A 19135-nucleotide genomic window follows, 5' to 3' on the forward strand; every position below is an offset into this window, starting at 1 on the left:
ATTAATAGTTCCTTCCCCCACAGAACAAGGTGTTGTAAGATTACATGATTTTAATGCAAACTATACAGAGCTTGGCAGTTCAGGCTTACACATGCAATTCAAGCAGAAGGTTATAAATTAAAGTGGAAAGAGAGGATGATGAAACGGGTAAAGTTCAAGAAATAAGGAGAAGAGTATTTTTGGATGTAGATCCTTAAAGAGAATAATAACCATACAGAATATTATATTCAAAGCTGCAAAATGTCTTGTAAGAAGTAAACCAGAAATTTTGCCTATAGGCATGACTGCAAATAGAGGTACAGAAAATAGGCAAGAACAGGCAGGAATTTAGTGGAAAAAAACTGGCTAAGGAACCAAGGTATTGGCAGCTAATAGACAAGACATTGAGTAGGATGAGGCTAAGTAGAAGTTTAGACCTGCAGGTATTTTTAAATACCTTTTTTAAATGATCACTTAGGACAAAATCACAAGAAAACAAAACCATATTAACATTTTCCTTATTCGTGCATTATACATTTTAACAGTTATCCACTCCAACATTACATACATTGTTCTTTTTCCTGCCTTCACTTAAATTTCACCCACTCCAACATTACATACATTGTTCTTTTTCTGCCTTCACTTAAATTTCACCCACTCCAACATTACATACATTGTTCTTTTTCTGCCTTCACTTAAATTTCACCCACTCCAACATTACATACATTGTTCTTTTTCTGCCTTCACTTAAATTTCACTCTTCCTCTTGATCACTATTCTGCTTGTATTGTTCCCACAAATTCTATGTATTCGCAACTTCCCTTTTCTAAAGACCCACTTCTAATTCTTTTACTTCATTTAAATATTCTTAATTGTTGCTACTGGCTGGCAAAAAGAAGCTACTAGAAAATGTGAATCAAAATCCAAACCAACCGTAATTGAAGTATTGGACATTGTAAAGCAGATTAAAGAAATGGAGATGGTGTTTTCAGAAAAAGGAAGGAGCAAATTTTACAGAAATAAAATGCATTTGTAGAGACAATACATGCAAATTAATGCTCTGGAGGAGAAGTGACATTTAACAGAAGGCAGGAACTAAAAAGTGTTAAAAAGAAAAAAGTACACTGCCTGAAGATATCTACGGAAACTTGCTATGGTTTGACTGCTTCTCTAAATGAATGTACACTCATGTTACCATTTAAAATATGATGATTTAACAATGACATTAAAAAAAAGGAAGAACTCTGATTACAAGTGTTTTATTTTGTCTTTAGTTTAATAGTATGGTGGAGTAATTGCTTTGCTGGTACACTTTTGAGCTAGTGAGGCTAAGCACCACTGAAACAACAGGATTTTATTCAAATTGATGGTGCACCAGCTATATTTGTATTCTTGAGTACTGTACAATTTGCAAAGTATTTGCAAAGCTGGACTGCATGTGTGTGTGCACCTTTCAAGATGCTTCAGATAAAAATAAGGTGCGTTAAAAACAAAATGGGTTACAGTTACAAGTGCAGTCATCCAAAACTGCTTCCCTATGAAGGCCAGAGCCAAGTATCCCTGGGCAAGAGGTCTAGGTCTCATGTGTTCCTATCCTGTTGTGCCTTATCAGCCCATTCATCCCTCCCCCAATGGTGAGAGAGTCTGGCAGTAGTGAGTGGGCCAGCTTCCCAGTCCAGTGGGGTGGTCTACCCTCTCCCACTGGATCATAATCCTCCCCTTGTAGTGGCTCAGTGAGCTCTGCTTCTGTGCTTAGAGCCACAAGGAGCGTGCCTCTGCATGTTCTCTCTTCTCTGATTGCATGCATACATGGACACAGTGCATACTCACAGGCCTGTGCTCCACAGGTGCAATACCAAGTGCTCCCAAAAGGTACAACCCAAGTAGCAAATCAAAGCTACCTCCTCCTTGCCAGGATGGGTGAGCAGGCAGAGGCTGCTCACTCCCATTCTCCCCTGCCAGATTTTAAGGGTACCTCAGCCACTATTCAGGCTCTAGCTGCCTAACTTATAGTGATGCTTTATTCCTCTACGCCACAGAGCTGGTTCCCTGATTGCTTCAACTTTTATAAGAATGCAATGGTTAGGATGAAAAAAATGTGTTACACTGAATATTGCATCTTTTCTGGTTATTCATAGCTAGCATCAAACTCATTATAAACAATAATTCTAATAACTGATTCTAAAGACAACCACAAAGCATTCTATAGCTATGTCAAGAATCTCAATGGCAACACTCAGATCTGCTCTGAGTTATAGCACAATGACACTAAATATACAGAACCAACTGATATTTCCAACATCCTGGCAGATAGGTTCAGTGCTAACTTTACCCCCCTCTCACCCCCTAAAGGGCCCATCTTTATACCAGAAGAATGCAAAGTTCCGGTAATCACAGCTGCCACAGGTAAAAACCTCACTCTCCAAAGCCAGGAACATAGCATCCATGGGACCTGACAACATCCCAGGCTGCCTTCTACACGAACTACAGAATGAACTGGCACCCCACTTAAGTACCATGTTCAATCATAGCCTCACCTCAGGCATTGTGCTCATTGAACGGCGCACAGCAACAGTTATCCCACTCCAGAAAGGGGGGGGGCCACAACAGACCCTAGGAACTACCATCCCATTAGCCTGACGAGCCTGGTCTGCAAGGCCATGGAACGTATCATCATGGAACTCAAAGACATTGGAGATCTCCAAACTCTGGACCCCACACAGTTTGGGTTTGTAAAAGGCAGATCATGTCTCCTAAACCTGATAGACTTCTTTGAAGCAGTCACCAAAGCCACAGATGAGGGTAAGGTGGTTCACACAGCCTATCTAGATCGCGCCAAGGCGTTCAACACCATCCCCCACTCTGGAATTATAGATAAATTCACTAAACTAGGTATAAATCCCTATGTCACAAGATGGGTTACCAACTGGCTTACTGACAGAACCCACACTGTGAAAGTAGCAGACTCCAAATCATACTTCAGACCAGTGACAAGTGGAGTATCACAGGGTTCAATCCTGAGTCCTCCTGTTTGGTATCTACTTCTCTGAAGTACAGGCTAACACAGAAGGTCGACATCTACAAACAACTGGAAAGGCTGCAAAAATACCTCACAAAGAGGATTACTGGCCTCAAACAGATGCCCTATGCAGACAGACTCAAAAAACTCCAGCTTTACTCCGTCGCATATCACCTACTCTGAGGCGATCTCTGCCTAACATACAAAGGCCATGTCAAACCCAGAGCTGTTGGACATGCTCCACTTAAAGAAATCCCAATCCCTCCGAGCTACACGCTCTAGGGACCTAAACCTTGTCACCACAATAAACAGAACATGGTGGAGGGATAGATTCCTGTCCCTGAGACTTCCCATACTCTGGAACAGAGTACCTATCTATGTCAAACTGAGCTCCTCATTAGCATTCTTCAAGAAAAATCTTGATGATTGGATAGGTAATAAATTCACACCGGGGATCACTTCTGTGATTCTGCTTGACAGGGGCACAGGAAAATAATTTTCTTGGGTGGGAAAGGCAGGGTACCTTTTTGGCTAGGCTTGTATAGGCCCTAGGGCCAACAGCCTAGTATCTACCTATGAATAGCAGACAGCAGCTGCGTTGTGAAGATATATTTGAATTTTATACTACAAGGAAAATGGCATACAGCACACACAACCAAAAACAGTGGCACTCTGACAACAGCTAATGCAAATTTTAACCACATCTATTCCAAAAGCATATAAATACCAAACAGAAAGGAAACCAAGTAATGCAGGAAGAACAACATGACTTACAAAAAGTGTATAGCATACATATTAAATAGGAAGTTGCAAAATATAGAAGGTTGTTCACAGGTTTTCTCTCTTCTTCTTAACATCCTGCAACACATTAAAAGCTATAAATTAAGTGTGGAATTTGCATGATTTTACTCGTTAAAATATAAAATAAAATCCTTACCTGAAGTTTACGCAGTTGTTTTATGGCCTCATCTCTACCCTTATTTGCAGCCTCAATCTGTGCCTCTAGGTCTTTCATATCCATCTCCAATTTTTTCTTCACCGCTACAGCCAAGGCCCTCTGTTTCCGTTCATCATCTAGTTCTGACTCCATTTCCCGTACCTTACAAAAAAAATATATTAATACAGAGCCAAGAAAAGAGCAATTAATTCTGCAAGATAAAATAACCTGGATTTAAGGGTCTGTTACAGCTTGCGATGAAGTGCATCACCTAAAGCCATCAGCTGACATAACACCATCATACTTTGTGTCAGAGTTTAAAGTCCTTAACTTAAACGGTGCTTCCACCCAAGAAAAATAAAACAACGGATAAATGGTGTACTCCAAAATATGAACATACTGATTTCATGCATTGGACTGATAAAACATTTTCCCTGACAAATTTACGTTCACAAGAATGACATGAAACCTTTAAACACTTTCCAAATTGCAAATGATACCTGCTTTGAAAGGTAATTCATCCACTGTGGACTTATTTTTAGTACCCAACAGGATAACAGGAATCTGCTCAGGAGCACCAAATCTAACTATGAGTACGTTGTTGGTAGTCAGACATGAAACTTCAAAAAATAAAATGTAGAAGTTATTTTGCAAAACGGTGTAATGGAACGCTGGGTCACCATGGGGAGTGGTCAAGGTGAGAGACCAGGAAATGCTGTTGGTATAAGATTAACCATATCAGCCAATGATACAAAGACAAAGATCAATGAGGGACACTCACTCAACCCTGAGCACAACTCTGAATGACACAGGTAGAGGAAAGGTAGAAACCCTTGTCTCCTTGCCTGACAAGGACAGATTAACCAAAAAATCCAGAACTTTGCTTTACCCAGCAGTATACTGGCAAGATTTCTTGCATGGATATGCATTTTAGCCAGGTTTGCAATTCAGCAGTCCATTGTTGACTGAAAGTGTTCCTGAGTGAGGAAAACCTTAGTCGGCATAGTCAAGAGATAAGCCAGAAAGGAAAGCTTCTGGACCATAGACAAAGTACAGTTGTGTACACTTACCATAAATGTAGATGTTGGAGTGTATTCACTGTTGCAGTCATTACATTTTGGTAACCTGCTGGCAAGCTTGCCCTCAGTTGGCCTGATTAACAAAGTCTTAGGTCCTGCGTCAGTTGCTGTCCCTTCTTCCATAACATCAGGTCGTCAACATGCAGCTGACGCCATTACATCAGTTTTTCTTGCCCCAGATGTCAGGTGCCCCCCAAATGGGGAGCAAAATGTATATAAATAATTTAAAATACAAAAATATATACCTCCAAACAAAAGCAAATACACCAAAAAGGCCTTTAAGTGAAGTAAAAGAAAGGAGAGGCATAGTAAAAGAAAAAACAGGGGGCTGGAGGGAGGGTAACCAGGATTGCAACAGTGAATACACTCTAACATCTACATTTATGGTAAGTGTACACAACTGTACTATGTTCTTCGTGTTTCACTGTTGCAGTCATTACATTTGGGTAGATTCCCAAAGCTATAGTTGGGAGGATGAATTTATACAGCATTAGGACTGGCTATAAGGCCCTGCAAAACAGCAGTGGGAAAGCCAGCTCTGGATTTAGAGAAAATTGGTAAATGATAGTGCTTGGTGAAAGTATGAACTGAACTCCAGGTAGCAGCCTCTAGAATATCCCTGGTAGGAACACCTCTGAGAAAGGCTGTAGAAGTAGATGCAGCCCTGGTGGAATGGATCTGATCCCCTGGGGGATAGGTTTTCCATGGTGTTTATAGCAGAAATGAATACAATGGCTTATACATTTTGAAATGGTTTGCTTTGAAATTGCCTTTCCCTCTGCCCCTGTAGCAAATTCTACCAGCAGTTGTTCAGATTTTCTTTGAGATTTAGTCCTGTCCAAGTAAAATCTAAGTTGTCTGTGTACATCCAATGAATGCAGAATCCGCTCCCCCTTGTTCTGTGGATTGGGAAAGAAAGTTGGCAAATGAATGGACTGATTAAGAGCTACACTGGATACCACCTTGAGCATGAAGGATGGGTTGGTCCTGAGTGACACCCTGTCCCCATGAAAGATGATGAAAGGCTCTACTGCCATAAGGGCCTCTAATTCAGAAATCCTTCTAGCCTAAGTGATTGCTAAAAGGAAGGCTGTTTTCCAGGAAAGAAATTTTAAGTCTGCAGTAGCAGCTGGCTCGAGAGGAGGTAGAGTTTGTTTCTCCAATACAAAGTTAAGGTCCCAGGCATGGGTTGGAGCTCTCCTGAGTGGCCTCATGTTTTTGGCCCCTCTGAGATGCTGCTTTACGAGGGGATGAGAGAAGAGGGGGGTTCTGTGTTGTAATGAGCTAAAATGGCTGAGGCATGGATTTTTATAAAGACAGGCCCTTGTGAAGCATCTCAGTTAAGTATTGCAAAATCTGAGGTAAACTGGGCACTGCTGTGCTCATCCCTTGAGATTGATTCCAGGCACAGAATATTTTCCATTTGTCAGTATAAGATTTTTCTAGTACTAGGTCTTCTCGCCTCCAAAATGACATCCATCACAGGTTTGCTGAGGGATGCTAAGGGGGAATTTAAGTGATTAGCCAAGCTGCAAGATTCAATGTTTGGAGATGAGTTTGCAGAATTTGGTTGTTCTGCTGTGACAGTAAGGAAGGTGTCTGAGGCAGGTGCCATGGAAAAGACTGCGCAGGAGTGGGTACCAGTGTTGGCGAGGCCATTCTGGAGCAATCAAAATCATTTTTGGTTTGTCCCGTTTGACTTTTAGTAGAACTTTGGAGAGAAAAGGCAGAGGGGGAAAGGCACAGACTGATAGATTTTCCCAGCTGAAGGACAGAGCATCCACTTTCCAGGCTTTTTTGTGAGGAGTTCTTGTGCAAAATTTGTCCAACTGGTAGTTCTGCAGTGAGGCAAAAAGATCTATGTCTGGGCTCCCCCATTTGCATGTCAACATGTTGAAAATCCATGGTTCCAGTTGCCATTCGTATGGGTCCATGAGATTTCTGCTTAGTTCGGCTGCCACAATGTTCAGCTTTCCTGGCAGGAATTGAGCTTGTAGTTCTACTTGATAGCTCAAGGCCGTGTTCAACAAAGCCATGGCTGGTCTGCAGAGGGGGTAGGAATGTGTACCCCCCGCTTGTTTATGTACCACAACTGTGGTGTTGTCCGTCTTTACCATTAGTTGTCCTGGATGAAGGTAGTCCTTGAAGGCTGTCAGTGCATTCTGTACAGCTAGCATTTCTTTTTGATTGATATGAAGGTACATTTGATTTGGGCTCCATTTGCCCTGAATGCACTTCCCTGCCAGATGAGCTCCCCATGCATAGTCTGATGCGTCTGTAGTTAGGGTTTGGGCGGCAGGGGGTGGTGTGAATGGCAGTCCCTTGTTTTGGTGGCAGGCCTCTGCCCACCATAGGAACTCTAGTTGCAGGCAAGGTACGACTGGAATCATTGTTTCCAGGCTGTGACAATGTCGACTCCATAAACTTTTTAAGTACCACTGAAGTTTCCTCATATGCAGTCTTGCATATGGAATTAGAAGAATGCAGGAGAATATGAACCCCAAGGCTTGCAGTATTTGTTTTGCAGATAGCAGGGTTTTTGTGGCCACCTGTTTGAAGTAAGTCACCAAATGAATTTGCTTTTCTGGTGTAAGGAAAGCCATCTGGGCAGTTGTATTCAAGCTTGCACCCAGGAATGTAATTTTTTTGAGAGGGTACCAGTTGTGATTTATTTTCGTTTATGGTGTACCCTAGACAAGTTAGAACCCTTTTTACAAACGCCAGATGTTTTAGAAGAATGGCCTTTTCTGCCTGAATTAGACAATCGTCCCGGTATTGATATATTTGAATATTTCTTTGCCTGCAAAATGCAATTACTACAAGTAATAAAAAACTGAGGGTAATGCTACTCAACGCCAGAAGTCTAAACCTCAAAATGCACACACTCGAGGCACTCCTCAGTATGGAGAATATCGACATCTGTGCAGTAACAGAAACCTGGTTTAAGGCTCCTGAGAGCACCTCAGCACTACTAGGCTATAACTCATACTATACCTTTCGGCCACAGAACCAGGCCCGAAACACAAAAGGCGGGGGTGTATTCATATTAATCAAGGATACCCACACCTCCAGGTTAGTGGCGCAGCACAATGCATCAGAGATCATCCATGTGCAACTAACAATGGGCAAAACTGCAATCCAAATTGTAGCTTGCTACAGATCACCCACCATGGACCAGGACCCCCATTCCGCATTTCTGGAGACACTGGGAAATATGAATGTCCTACCAAACACCTTAATACTGGGTGATTTCAATTACCCAAACATAAACTGGGAGAACTACTCAAGTACTAACTCCCTTGCCCAACGCTTCCTAGAATTTATAAACTCGAACACCCTGGATCAACTGGTCAACACCCCCACCAGAGGAAACAACATATTGGACCTGGTCATCACCAACATGGGCGATCGGTGTCCCACACCTGAGGTCAACCCCTCGCTGGTTAGATCAGACCATAGACTAATCAATCTGGATATCCACATTCTGCCCCCACCCCCAATCAAGGAAACCACCATGAAAAACTTTTCAAAAGCAAACTTCACGTTACTTAAGACCAAGGTGGAAAGGTTCACAGCCCCCATGCTAAAGGACAATGCTGTCCAAGCTGCTGAAACCTTTACAAAGGCACTCTATGAGCATCTGCAGGAACACATGGATCATGCTATCCCAAGTCAAACCACGACTCATCCTCCAAGAAAAGGAAACCAGTCTGGTGGACCCCTGCCATAAACAAGCTATACAACAGAAGGAGGAAACAAGTACAGAAAAGAGTAAAATCCCAAGAAGGAAAGACATCCCTGATCAGTATCAGCAAGAAACTACGATCCCTCATTAAATCATCCAAGGCTAGTTTCGAAAGAAAAATTGCCAATGACTCCGAGATTTCTTTAGCTATGTCAAGAACCTAAGTGGAAACTCTCAGATCTGCTCTGAGTTAGTGCAGAATGGCACAAAATACACTGAACCGACTGATATTGCAAACATTCTGGGGGACAGGTTTAGTGCAAACTTCACCCCCCTCTCACCCCCTAAAGGGCCCATAACCATACCAGAAGAATGTAGGGCCCCGTCAATCACTGACGCACAGGTTAAAACAGCCCTATCCAAAGCCAAAAACACAGCTTCAATGGGACCGGATGGGGTCCCACAAGAACTACAAAATGAACTAACCCCTCACCTAAACACACTGTTCAAACTCAGCCTCTCTACAGATTATGTACCTACAGAGTGGCGCACAGCAACAGTTATCCCGCTCCACAAAGGTGGAGCCACAACGAACCCTGGGAAACTATCACCCTATATGCCTGACTAGCCTGGTCTGCAAGGCTATGGAACGCATCATCATGGAACTCTAACAGAGACATTGGGAACCTCCAAACCTTGGACCCTACCCAATTTGGTTTTAAGGGCAGATCATGCCTCCTAAACCTGGTGGACTTTAAGATGGTTACCAAGGCAATAGACGAGGGAAAGGAAGTCCACACATCCTACCTAGACCTCACAAAGGCTTTCGACACCATTCCCCATTCTAGTATTACAGACAAGCTCATCAGCTTGAACATAAACCCCTACGTCACGAGATGGGTTACCAACTGGCTCATGGATAGAACCCACATGGTGAGAGCTGCAGGCTCTACGTCCGACTCTAAACTGGTTACAAGTGGCATCCCCCAGGGCTCAGTCTTAGGACCCCTCCTGTTCGGTATATACTTCTCAGAGGTACAGGCAAGCATAGGAGGACTATGGCTGACCAAGTTTGAGACGACTGCAAACTAGGGGCCATAATTGATTCTCCAGCTGATACAGACACCCTCCAGATGGGTCTCACAGACGGATAACTGGTGTTAAAATCATGGCCTCAAGCTAAATGCCAAAAAGTGCATAGTCATCCCCTTTGGAAAAAACAAAGTACCCACAAACTACCACATAGGTGGTAGTCCCCTAAATACAAAAAATGTAATAAGGGATCTGGGGACCCAAGTAGACAGTAATCTCTCCTTTGATAATCATATTGCCAAGGTGGTTAAAAAATCCTTCTATGCGGCCCACTTAATCACAAAAGGGCTCGCATCTAGATCAAAAGAGGTTATTGTGCCTCCCTACTCATCACTCATTAGACCCATCTTAGAATACAACGCCCCATTTGGGATGTACCTTACAAGACACGTGCAACAGCTGGAAAGGCCACAAATGTACCTCACCAAGCGGATTACTGGCCTCAAACAGATGCCCTATGCAGCCAGACTCAAGAAACTCCAGCTGTACTCAGTTGCTCACCGCTTACTCAGAGGTGATGTCTGCCTGACATACAAGGTCATGTCCAACCCAGAATTGATGGACATGTTCCACCTAAAAAAAAACAAATCTCAGAGAGCCACACGCTCTAGAGATATGAACCTCACCATAACGATAAATAGGACATGCTGGAGGGATAGATTCCTATCCCAGAGACTCCCCATGCTTTGGAACAGGATTCCAATATACATCAGGCAGAGCCCCTCACTAACACTCTTCAAGAGAAACCTTGACAGGTGGATGGGAAACACTAAATTTACCCAGGGATCACTGCACTGGTTCTGCTAGACAGTGGCGCAGGGAACTAATGGCTCTGCTGGAAAGTGGCACAGGGAACTAATGGCTCTGCTGGACAGAGGCACAGGGAACTAATCTAAGGGGGTGGTGAAAACAAACACATTCTGGCTAGGCTTATAAATATCCTTGTGCAGAAAGCCTAGTACTTACCTATGAACCTACGGAGCCAGGCACTTTGTAAATACCCCGGGTGCAGCAGATAAGCCAAAGGGCAGTGCAGAGAACTGATAATGCAAGTAGTCTGCTTTGAAATGGAGGTGTCTTCTGCAAGATTCCCTGATTGGGATATGCAGGTAAGCCTCTTTTAAATCTAGAGTTGCCAACCAGGCATCTTTGCCTAGCACAGGAAGTAACTGGTGAAGAGTCAGCATCTTGAATTTTGGAATGTCCAGAAAGGTGTTTAGAGTAGACACGTCCAGAATTGGACGGCATGATTTGTCTTTTCTGGGTACCAGGAAAAGTCTGGAATAGAAACCTTGTGCCTTTTCCTCTTCTGGTACTAGTTGAATTGCCTCTATGTTTAAGGGGGAAAGTACTTGTTTCTGAGCCTCTGCCCACTGATTTGGGGGCAGGTCTGGCCATCCGTTTGGAGTTGGCAACGTGTGGAAATTAAATCTGTATCCCTGGAACACTATTTAAAACCCATTTGTCCTGGGTTATAAGTTGCCAGTTTTTTGCATGAAGAGCCAGTTTCCCCCCAAAGGGGTGGCTAAGAGAAGTGTTTGGAAATTTTAAAGGAAAGTCACTGAGACTGTTTACCATAGGGAGGTGTCTCATTGTTTCCAGATTTGGAAGTGGAGGCACCCCATTGCTTAGTTCTGAAAGTTCCTTGGGACTGAAACTTGGTGCTTTTGGAATGTCTGGGTTTGGCTTGAGTGGCTCTGGAAGGAACTAGAAAGAACCAGTTCTTAGTAGGCCAGTGCCTACTAAATCTTGGAGGTTGTACTTGTAAGAAATCTTTCACAGTTTGCATAGATTTAGCTTTATCTTCCATCTTTAGAACTTCTTCAGCCTTATTGCCAAACAGACGGTCCTGCTGCAAAGGAGCATCCAACAATTTTGCTTTAACATGATCAGGCAGAGATTGCTCCTTAAGCTAAGCATCCCTTCCAAGCACAGACCCAGTAACAGCAGCCCTGCAAGAGGCCTCCAAAAAATCAAAACCACATTGCAAAGTACGTTTTCCAACTTGTTCAGTTAAATGCAATAAATCCTGTAAATCCTTATTTTCCACACAGTCAAAAATCAACACAATTTCCTGTTTAAGCAGTCCCATAATATGCTGTTGATATTTTAGCATATGGAATCGACAGTTTAAAACCTTGACTGCCAAGGTTGCAGAAGTATAAACCTTTTTACCCCATCTATCCAACGCTCTGCAGTCTCTATCAGAAGGGGTAGGATTTTTAGCAGGGGAAGCCTTAATGCCCTTGGGCCCCTGAGAAATGGTTTCAGAGTCCTTAACAGGATTTTTGAAAAGGAATTTGTGGGAGTCAGGAACCCTGTAATTATCTGTCTGGATTACAAGGGGCAGAGGCAGGGAATCAGGGGCCATACTGGATTCTGAAAACACATCATCAACAATGTCTAGTACAGGAGGTATAGCCAAAGGCCTATGCTGAGGAAGGAGGAGGAAATCCCTAAGCCTCTTTTTGGATTCAGAGAAATCCTGACTTTCCCAGTGGAAATGCTCCCTTAAGGTATGTAAAGTTCCCTCAAAAGAAAAATCCTCAGGGGGAGAAGCAGAAGGAATGGAATCCTCTGCATCAGAGTCCTCATAAGTAGGTATGGACAAATCCTGTTCATTAGAAGAGTCAGAAGAAACAGAGCTTGTTCAGAAGAATCATAGTCAAGTTCAGCCCTAGGCCTCTTAGAAGGGGGGGTTGACTACCCCTGATTAGAGTAATTAAATCTTCAGCCATTCTGATAATTTGTTTTTTAGGCATAGGGGTCTGAACATCGGTTTTTTAGACATAGATCGAGATTTTGGCCTTAATAGTAAAGGTGGTGTCGGTTTAATATGCAAATTTGTAGGCCTGAACACATCCTCAGAAGCCAGTGCCTGCACAGTGGCTCCGGACCCATCCAAGGTAGAGACATCTGCGGGTTCCATAGTTTAAGCATCTTGGGGCATACCGTACTCCGAATGGGTCTCAGTAGAGGCCTGCAAATCAGAAGTAGTGGGTATCGGGCTGCGAAAGCGCCTCACTGAGTACCGGCGAACTGGAGACTGGCTTAGGAGAAGCGTCGTCGGCAGTTTTGGACCTCAAAAGCCTGTCTCTGTCTTTTTCTTTGCATTTTTTCAGTATTCCAGTAGTCGGATGGCTAACCAACGTCATTTCTGGATAATTAAACCAAGAACAGAAATATTTAGAAGCAAAAATGTACCAACAATGGAGAGTGCGCTGCTAAAATAAAGCACAAAACCAAAAGCAAGGTATGTCGTAGTCAGGGCCTAGGCAAGGAATACAGTACAAATGGAAATCCTTATGAGGTATTTGCTTCCCAAAAGTAATACAATTATTAACTTTTACTGACATCGGTAAGGAGCAAGAAAACGTTTCCCCAACGGAGTACTTAGCTTTTTAGTTGAAGACTTCAGTTCTGAAACTCAAAAACGAAAATTTCAGGAGTCGGACGATCAGCACTTGCGAACTGCTTCTGCTTCGGGCAGCGGCAAGAAAGACTGATGTAATGGCGTCGGCTGCATGTTTTATACCCCTGGCGACCTGACGTCATGGAAGAAGGGTCAGCAACCGACGCAGGACCCAAAACTTTGTTAATCAGGCCGACTGAGGGCAACCTGCTAGCAGATTACCCAAATGTAATGACTGCAACAGTGAAACATGAAGAACATCTGTGACTAGTTGAAGGTGACTGCTAAAATCCAGAGAACTTCAGACAGGGTTAAGGTTTAGTGTCTAGCTTACACCAAATGCTGCCTTATTGGCAGCTGTAACAAAAAAAAAAAAAAAAGCCAGTCATCTTTATGTGGAACTCCCACTCTGAATTTTGGTAAAGATACGAGGTGCAGATGTTGGCTAAGTGGATAAAGGCTTCAACTGAAATGTTTAACCCTGCACCTTAAATCCCGAGTGTGACTGACTGGGAATATGCTGATAGGCCCCCTTCAGATGTATCATGCAGAACTAGTCCCCACTAACCAAATAATGAGGAAAAGCATCTTAACAGAATTTCTTGTTTTTCTGTGAGTGAGACTGGTTCTTAAATTTGCTTCTGAAGCAAAATCTGAGCTTTTCACAGCTGGGATGAGTACTTGTTGTAAACCGAAGATCAATCCTGCTATTAAGAAATGGGAAAAGTCTAATGAATTTCACTGCTACAGCAGCAGAACTATCTACTGGCCTGTTAACACTGTCCTCCATACCTCTCAACCTGCAGACATTGAAAATAGGGACATAGGCCCTTGAAAAGTAAGTACACATGGCCAAAAATATGGACATACAACTAGCATAAAATGTGAATGTCAAATAGCACACAACTGTTGATGATTCTAATGGAAATATGAGATACTTCTCAGAAACAAGTTTAAAAAAAATAGAGTGAAAAAATGATTGAAAAAATAAGCAAGTTATCAAAGAGGCAGTGTAAGATATGCAGGCTTACTCTACTGCAAAAATTCTACCACATGAATTCATTTATTTTTTCTTCTAAAAAGGGAGATTTAAGATGTGCCCCTCTTTCGTTAAATTAGTGGTGCCACTATTGTACGTTGATCATGCAGTGTGATTTTCTTTCTACTACACAGCTTCAAAAATAATGTGTGTTGACAGGGACATTCAGAAAACTGAAGGGGTAAATCATGCCTGAAAGTATGTGCATTCTTCCAATAATATGTGCATCATGTGCAGGGGGTAAATCAGGCCTGAAAATGAGAAAATGCCTTCAAAATAAAGACAGATGAGAGGTCTGATGATTTCCCTGCCGTCCTTTTTGATAAGCAAGGACTGATTCTATAATCCCTTGATGGATTAACTATAATAACCTGAGGGGTACCATATGGAATTGGAGCAGAATTCCAGATAGGTTTAATGTCTAAGTGTCTGATGTTATTCTCCAAATGAGAAAGCACCAAGAAAGTATTCCTGTACGGATACAGGGGGTTAGCTGAGATAGAATTGGGGCAGGTGGAAAGTAGAAGATAGTCGCATGTAGGAGCTTCATCACCTAAAGATGCTTTGGATCTTTTGTCTCTCAGGTTTATCCTGCCACATTTTCTTAGACAACAGCTTTAACTCTTGAAGGGATTTCTGGCTTTTATAGAAAAATGGACTAGTTTTTGATGGATACTTTTCTGGAACTTTGGCATGGGGAAAGAAAAAGCTGTTTGAAGTCCTGCATAATGTTCACTCAGCTTTTTGGAAAATCTCAGCAGAAGGTGGTCTAAACGGGTTATCCTTGTATATAGGGGTACCCAAAAGCTTAGCCTTATCATCTGGCAGGGACTGCAGACAAAACCAGGAATACCACCTTAGAATAGAGCCATAAGCTGTTGACCTGAAAGAGGCATCAAACAGCATCACAGCCTCATTTTACAGAATATCTTGCTACCTTTGTGGCTGAATTGGGCATATTCTTCAAAAAGCATATTCATGTTGCCAAAAATAATCAAGTATACTATTGTATGGATTTGGTAATTTATGGGACAGATAAAAAGAAAGGGTGGCAGAGGTGTACAACTTCTTTCCATATTAATTCATAGTCCTAATGTCTTTTTTATTTGGTAGTAAGATAACAGATGGAAAGTTTGGAGTCCTTCCACTGATATCACAGCTAGCTTACAAGAGGGATTCTTGTATATTTATGAGAATCCATCACTTTATAAAACCTGTAAGGAGAGAGGTATTCCCTGCTCCTCTTCCTCAGAGACTGACCACAGTGGTTCTCCCCTGCCCAACAAGGGCAATCAACAGCAACATAGGACGTGTTTAAACCCCAATCCATCGTGGCTGTAGGGACTAAATTTGGGCGCGCCAAGGAAAAAGATGAATGGTCTAATGGACCAGAAATGGCCACAACATAGTCATCCAATCTGCATCCTGCTGAAGGGTTGAAGGCTGTCTGGAAGTTTTCTTCTTCTAGACTCAGTACGTTGGAAGAAGTTACAGTTGTGTAAGTGAACTTACCATAACAGTAGATGCCTGAATGATCACTGCTGCCATAGCAGCCTTAGCTATATGGGGTTATATCCTACCCAAGGATACAACAGCCAGCCAGCTAGCTTGCAAAGCTTCAAGGCACCTTCCACGTGCCCAAATTGTTATGTAGTTCAAGCTGATCTGACAAAGACAAGTTTGGATACCTAGCCCTTCAGTGCTTTCCTGGCAACAGAAAGAGGAAGGTCAAGCCCTGGAAGGGTAATGCTAAGAACAAAAACAAACAAACCCCACCCTGGCATAAAAATAAGGGGGATGAAGGGAACGAGTAGTTACTGCAGTAGTGATCATTTGAACATCTTGCACAACACTACTATGCTCATCATATTGATCACTAATGCAGTAGCCTTAGCTACAAGGGCAATTACCATAATTAACTACATTTGGAAGGTGGAAGGTGAAAAATTCAGGATCCCCTGGAGAATGGTCCTAGCAAAGCTTGATCTACTAGACCTAGAGAAGGAATCAAGCTTATAGTGCTTTGTAAAGTATGTACAGAGGATCAATTTCCAGCTTCTAGAATACTTCTATAAACCAACGCTTTCCAAAAAGCCATAGATGAAGCAAAGGCACAGGTAGAGTGGACACCGATGTTGCCTGGAAAACTACTGTACTGAATATAAAAAAAGTAATAGCCTTACAGAACGATTTGGAAATAATCTGTATTGATAGAGGTTTGCCCACTCTTACCTTTATAAGAAAAGAAAAGCAGATCTGAAAGATTTAATCCTGCCAGGATAGTACCTCAGTTGGCAGTGGATGGCCAAAGTAAGGAGTATCTTTTTCCTTTCATTTTTAAGATCAACAAAGAAAATGGGGGAATGCCTAGTTTGGCTTAAAGTAATCTCTGATACCACTTTAGCCATAAAAGACAGATAAGCTCTGCAAGAAACTATCTGCGGAAAATGAGATAAGGTTGACTCACCATAAGAACTTGCAACATACTCTTCTTTCAGAGATCAATCATTAAAACTGTTTTCCATGTTAAGAAACTCACGTCTGCCAAATGAGCCAGTTCAAATGGAGTGTTACCCTTCTCAGACACAAAATTAAAATTCCCAAGAAGGAACCACTGTTTTTTGTGGAGGCCACTTAAGTACAACTCCTTTCAAAAACATTTCGACATAAGAAAGCCTTGAAAGAAGAAAATCCATGGGCAGATATGCTGAAATGGCCAATAAATGAACCTTAATGGAGGATTAAGACAGACCACAGGAAAGCAACTCACAAATACTGTAAAACCAGAGAGCAACTAGCCCTTAGTGGGTGCTGATCATGAGGTTACCACCAACTAGAAAACCCTTACTAAAACAATTTTCTAGTATCAGGCTGTCTTGCCTCCATTTGCACTTGCTACACATCCTCAGTAGACAGGTGCCTAAAGGAAAATAAGACCCTATCATCCAGCAGTTGGCTGAAATTGATTGGGGTGGGGATGTATCAAACACCTCTGATCTTGTGTAAGTAGATCCATTCTGTGAGGAAGCTTGTTGCAATTGCCCCTGGCCATTTCCAAAAGGAAGACCCACTGTTGTCTGGGCCAGAAAGGGAGTCACCACAAAAATCTTGGGGATTCCTTCTGAATCTTCAGAAGTACCCTGTATATCAATGTAAAGGGTGGAAAAGCATACAGGAACATTCCTGTCACAGAAAAAGAAAAATACATCCGTTTTCCAGGCCTTCGAGCATGGAGTCCTGGAGCAGAACTTTATCAGTTGATTTAGACAGGAGGCAAATGGGTCTACCAGAACAACTCTCCAGAAACAGACCAAATCTAGAAGACCCCTTGATCTAGCTTACATACGCAAGAGTCTACTCTGTCCTTCCCAGCTTGCATGCTACATGATATTGCTCTGAAGAAATGAAGGCTGCCTGGACAGTGAGACTGTGCTGTGAAGGTAGACTACAAGCTAACATGGCTAGTCTGTGAAGGGGATACAACCTGCCCCCCCATTTGAAGATGTATCATGTGACAGGGGCATTGTCTGAAACAACAAGAGGAGCTCATGGGGACTGAGTTGAGTGCCTTGATCAGGGAAGCATCTCTTTTACATTTATGTGCTTGCATCTGTCCTAGGTGTACCACACAACTTGCACTATTATCCACCCAGAAACTGTTCCTTAAGAAAAGTCCCAGATGCCTGTGATGACGGACTGCTTTGGAAAAGTGAGGGCTATGGACAGACCTGAATTTGGGGATATTTGCAGTCTCAACGAAGTAAGTTTTTTGTTGACAAACCTCAACATGGGATTAGAAAAGACAAGGGATGCTGAGACAAGACAGACTTCAAACACCACTGTATCTTTCTCAAGTGGAGTCTTGTCATGGTTATCATGAGAATCATAGATGACATTAAACACAAAATCTTGAGGTATTCCCTCACAGTAACCAAAGTCTGAGTGGAAAACCTTTAGAAACAGACCCTGATATGAATCTATTTGTTTTCCTGTGGAAGAAAATCTCTTTGAACTGATGTGTCTGGCTGTCCCCTTAGGAACACAATTCTGTGTGAAGGAGTCAAAAGGGCTTTTGAAAGTTTTCTTGGAATCCTAGCTTGTGTAACAGATCTTTAACCCAAGTGAGATGGTCATGGCACTGAAAAAAGACACTGCAAAGATAAGCAAGTCATCTAAATATGGAAAAAAGAGAATGGGTACCCTGCAACCAGAAATGAGCTAGAACTACTGGTAGCCACTTGAACACGCTTGGTACAGTCCAAAGGGTAAGTCAGATAACTGACAAAGTGACCCAGACACAAAAACCCTTATGAAACACCTGAAGTCTGGATGAAAAGGAATGAGAAAAGCATCTTTTAAATGTAGAGTTACCAGGAAATGTGAACGAGGAAGATGTAACATATTGTGAAGTGACATCACTTTGAAGTTAGGCAAGATCACAAACGGGTCTAAGAAAAATCCAAAATTGATCTCCAAGCAACTTCTTTCTTTGGCACTAAAAACATCCTTGAACAAAATCCTTTCCCATCTTGGGAAGGAGGAACTGGTTTTATCGCTCACTGGAACAGTATGTAATGAAGGACAGATGGGAGTAAAGCAGCCTTGTCTTGTGGTTGAGCAATAACCCCCTCCCAAGGAGAAATATCTTCTCACTACTGTCTATAACCTTAAAGATGGCTCTTCAGAACCCATTTGTCTGTTTCATCACACTTTTATCACCTCTGCAGCAAAGGAATCAAAAAGTGAATCGCTAGCCAAAAGAAAAAAAATAAAAGCTCATTACTCACATCATTTTGGGAGACTGAGAATTCAGCCAGGCAAACCTCCTCAAAACAATACCAGATGCTATAGCCCTGGAAGAATCATCAACTAAGGCATATTTCATGCACACAC

The 19135-nt window shown here is 42.4% G+C and overlaps 1 protein-coding gene across 1 annotated transcript in view; it reads right to left on the reverse strand.

Annotated features, from left to right (window-relative positions):
• MYH10 (myosin heavy chain 10) overlaps positions 1-19135 on the reverse strand; it is a 2709460-nt gene that overhangs the window by 283022 nt on the left and 2407303 nt on the right. The window contains exon 34 of the mRNA XM_044086713.1: positions 3936-4097. Within this exon, the coding sequence (XP_043942648.1) occupies positions 3936-4097 (162 nt within the window). The remainder of the gene's footprint in view (positions 1-3935; positions 4098-19135) is intronic.

The sequence above is a fragment of the Protopterus annectens genome, chromosome 10.part0, assembly GCF_019279795.1.
Source record: "Protopterus annectens isolate FY-2018-M chromosome 10.part0, PAN1.0, whole genome shotgun sequence".
NCBI lineage: Eukaryota > Metazoa > Chordata > Ceratodontiformes > Protopteridae > Protopterus > Protopterus annectens.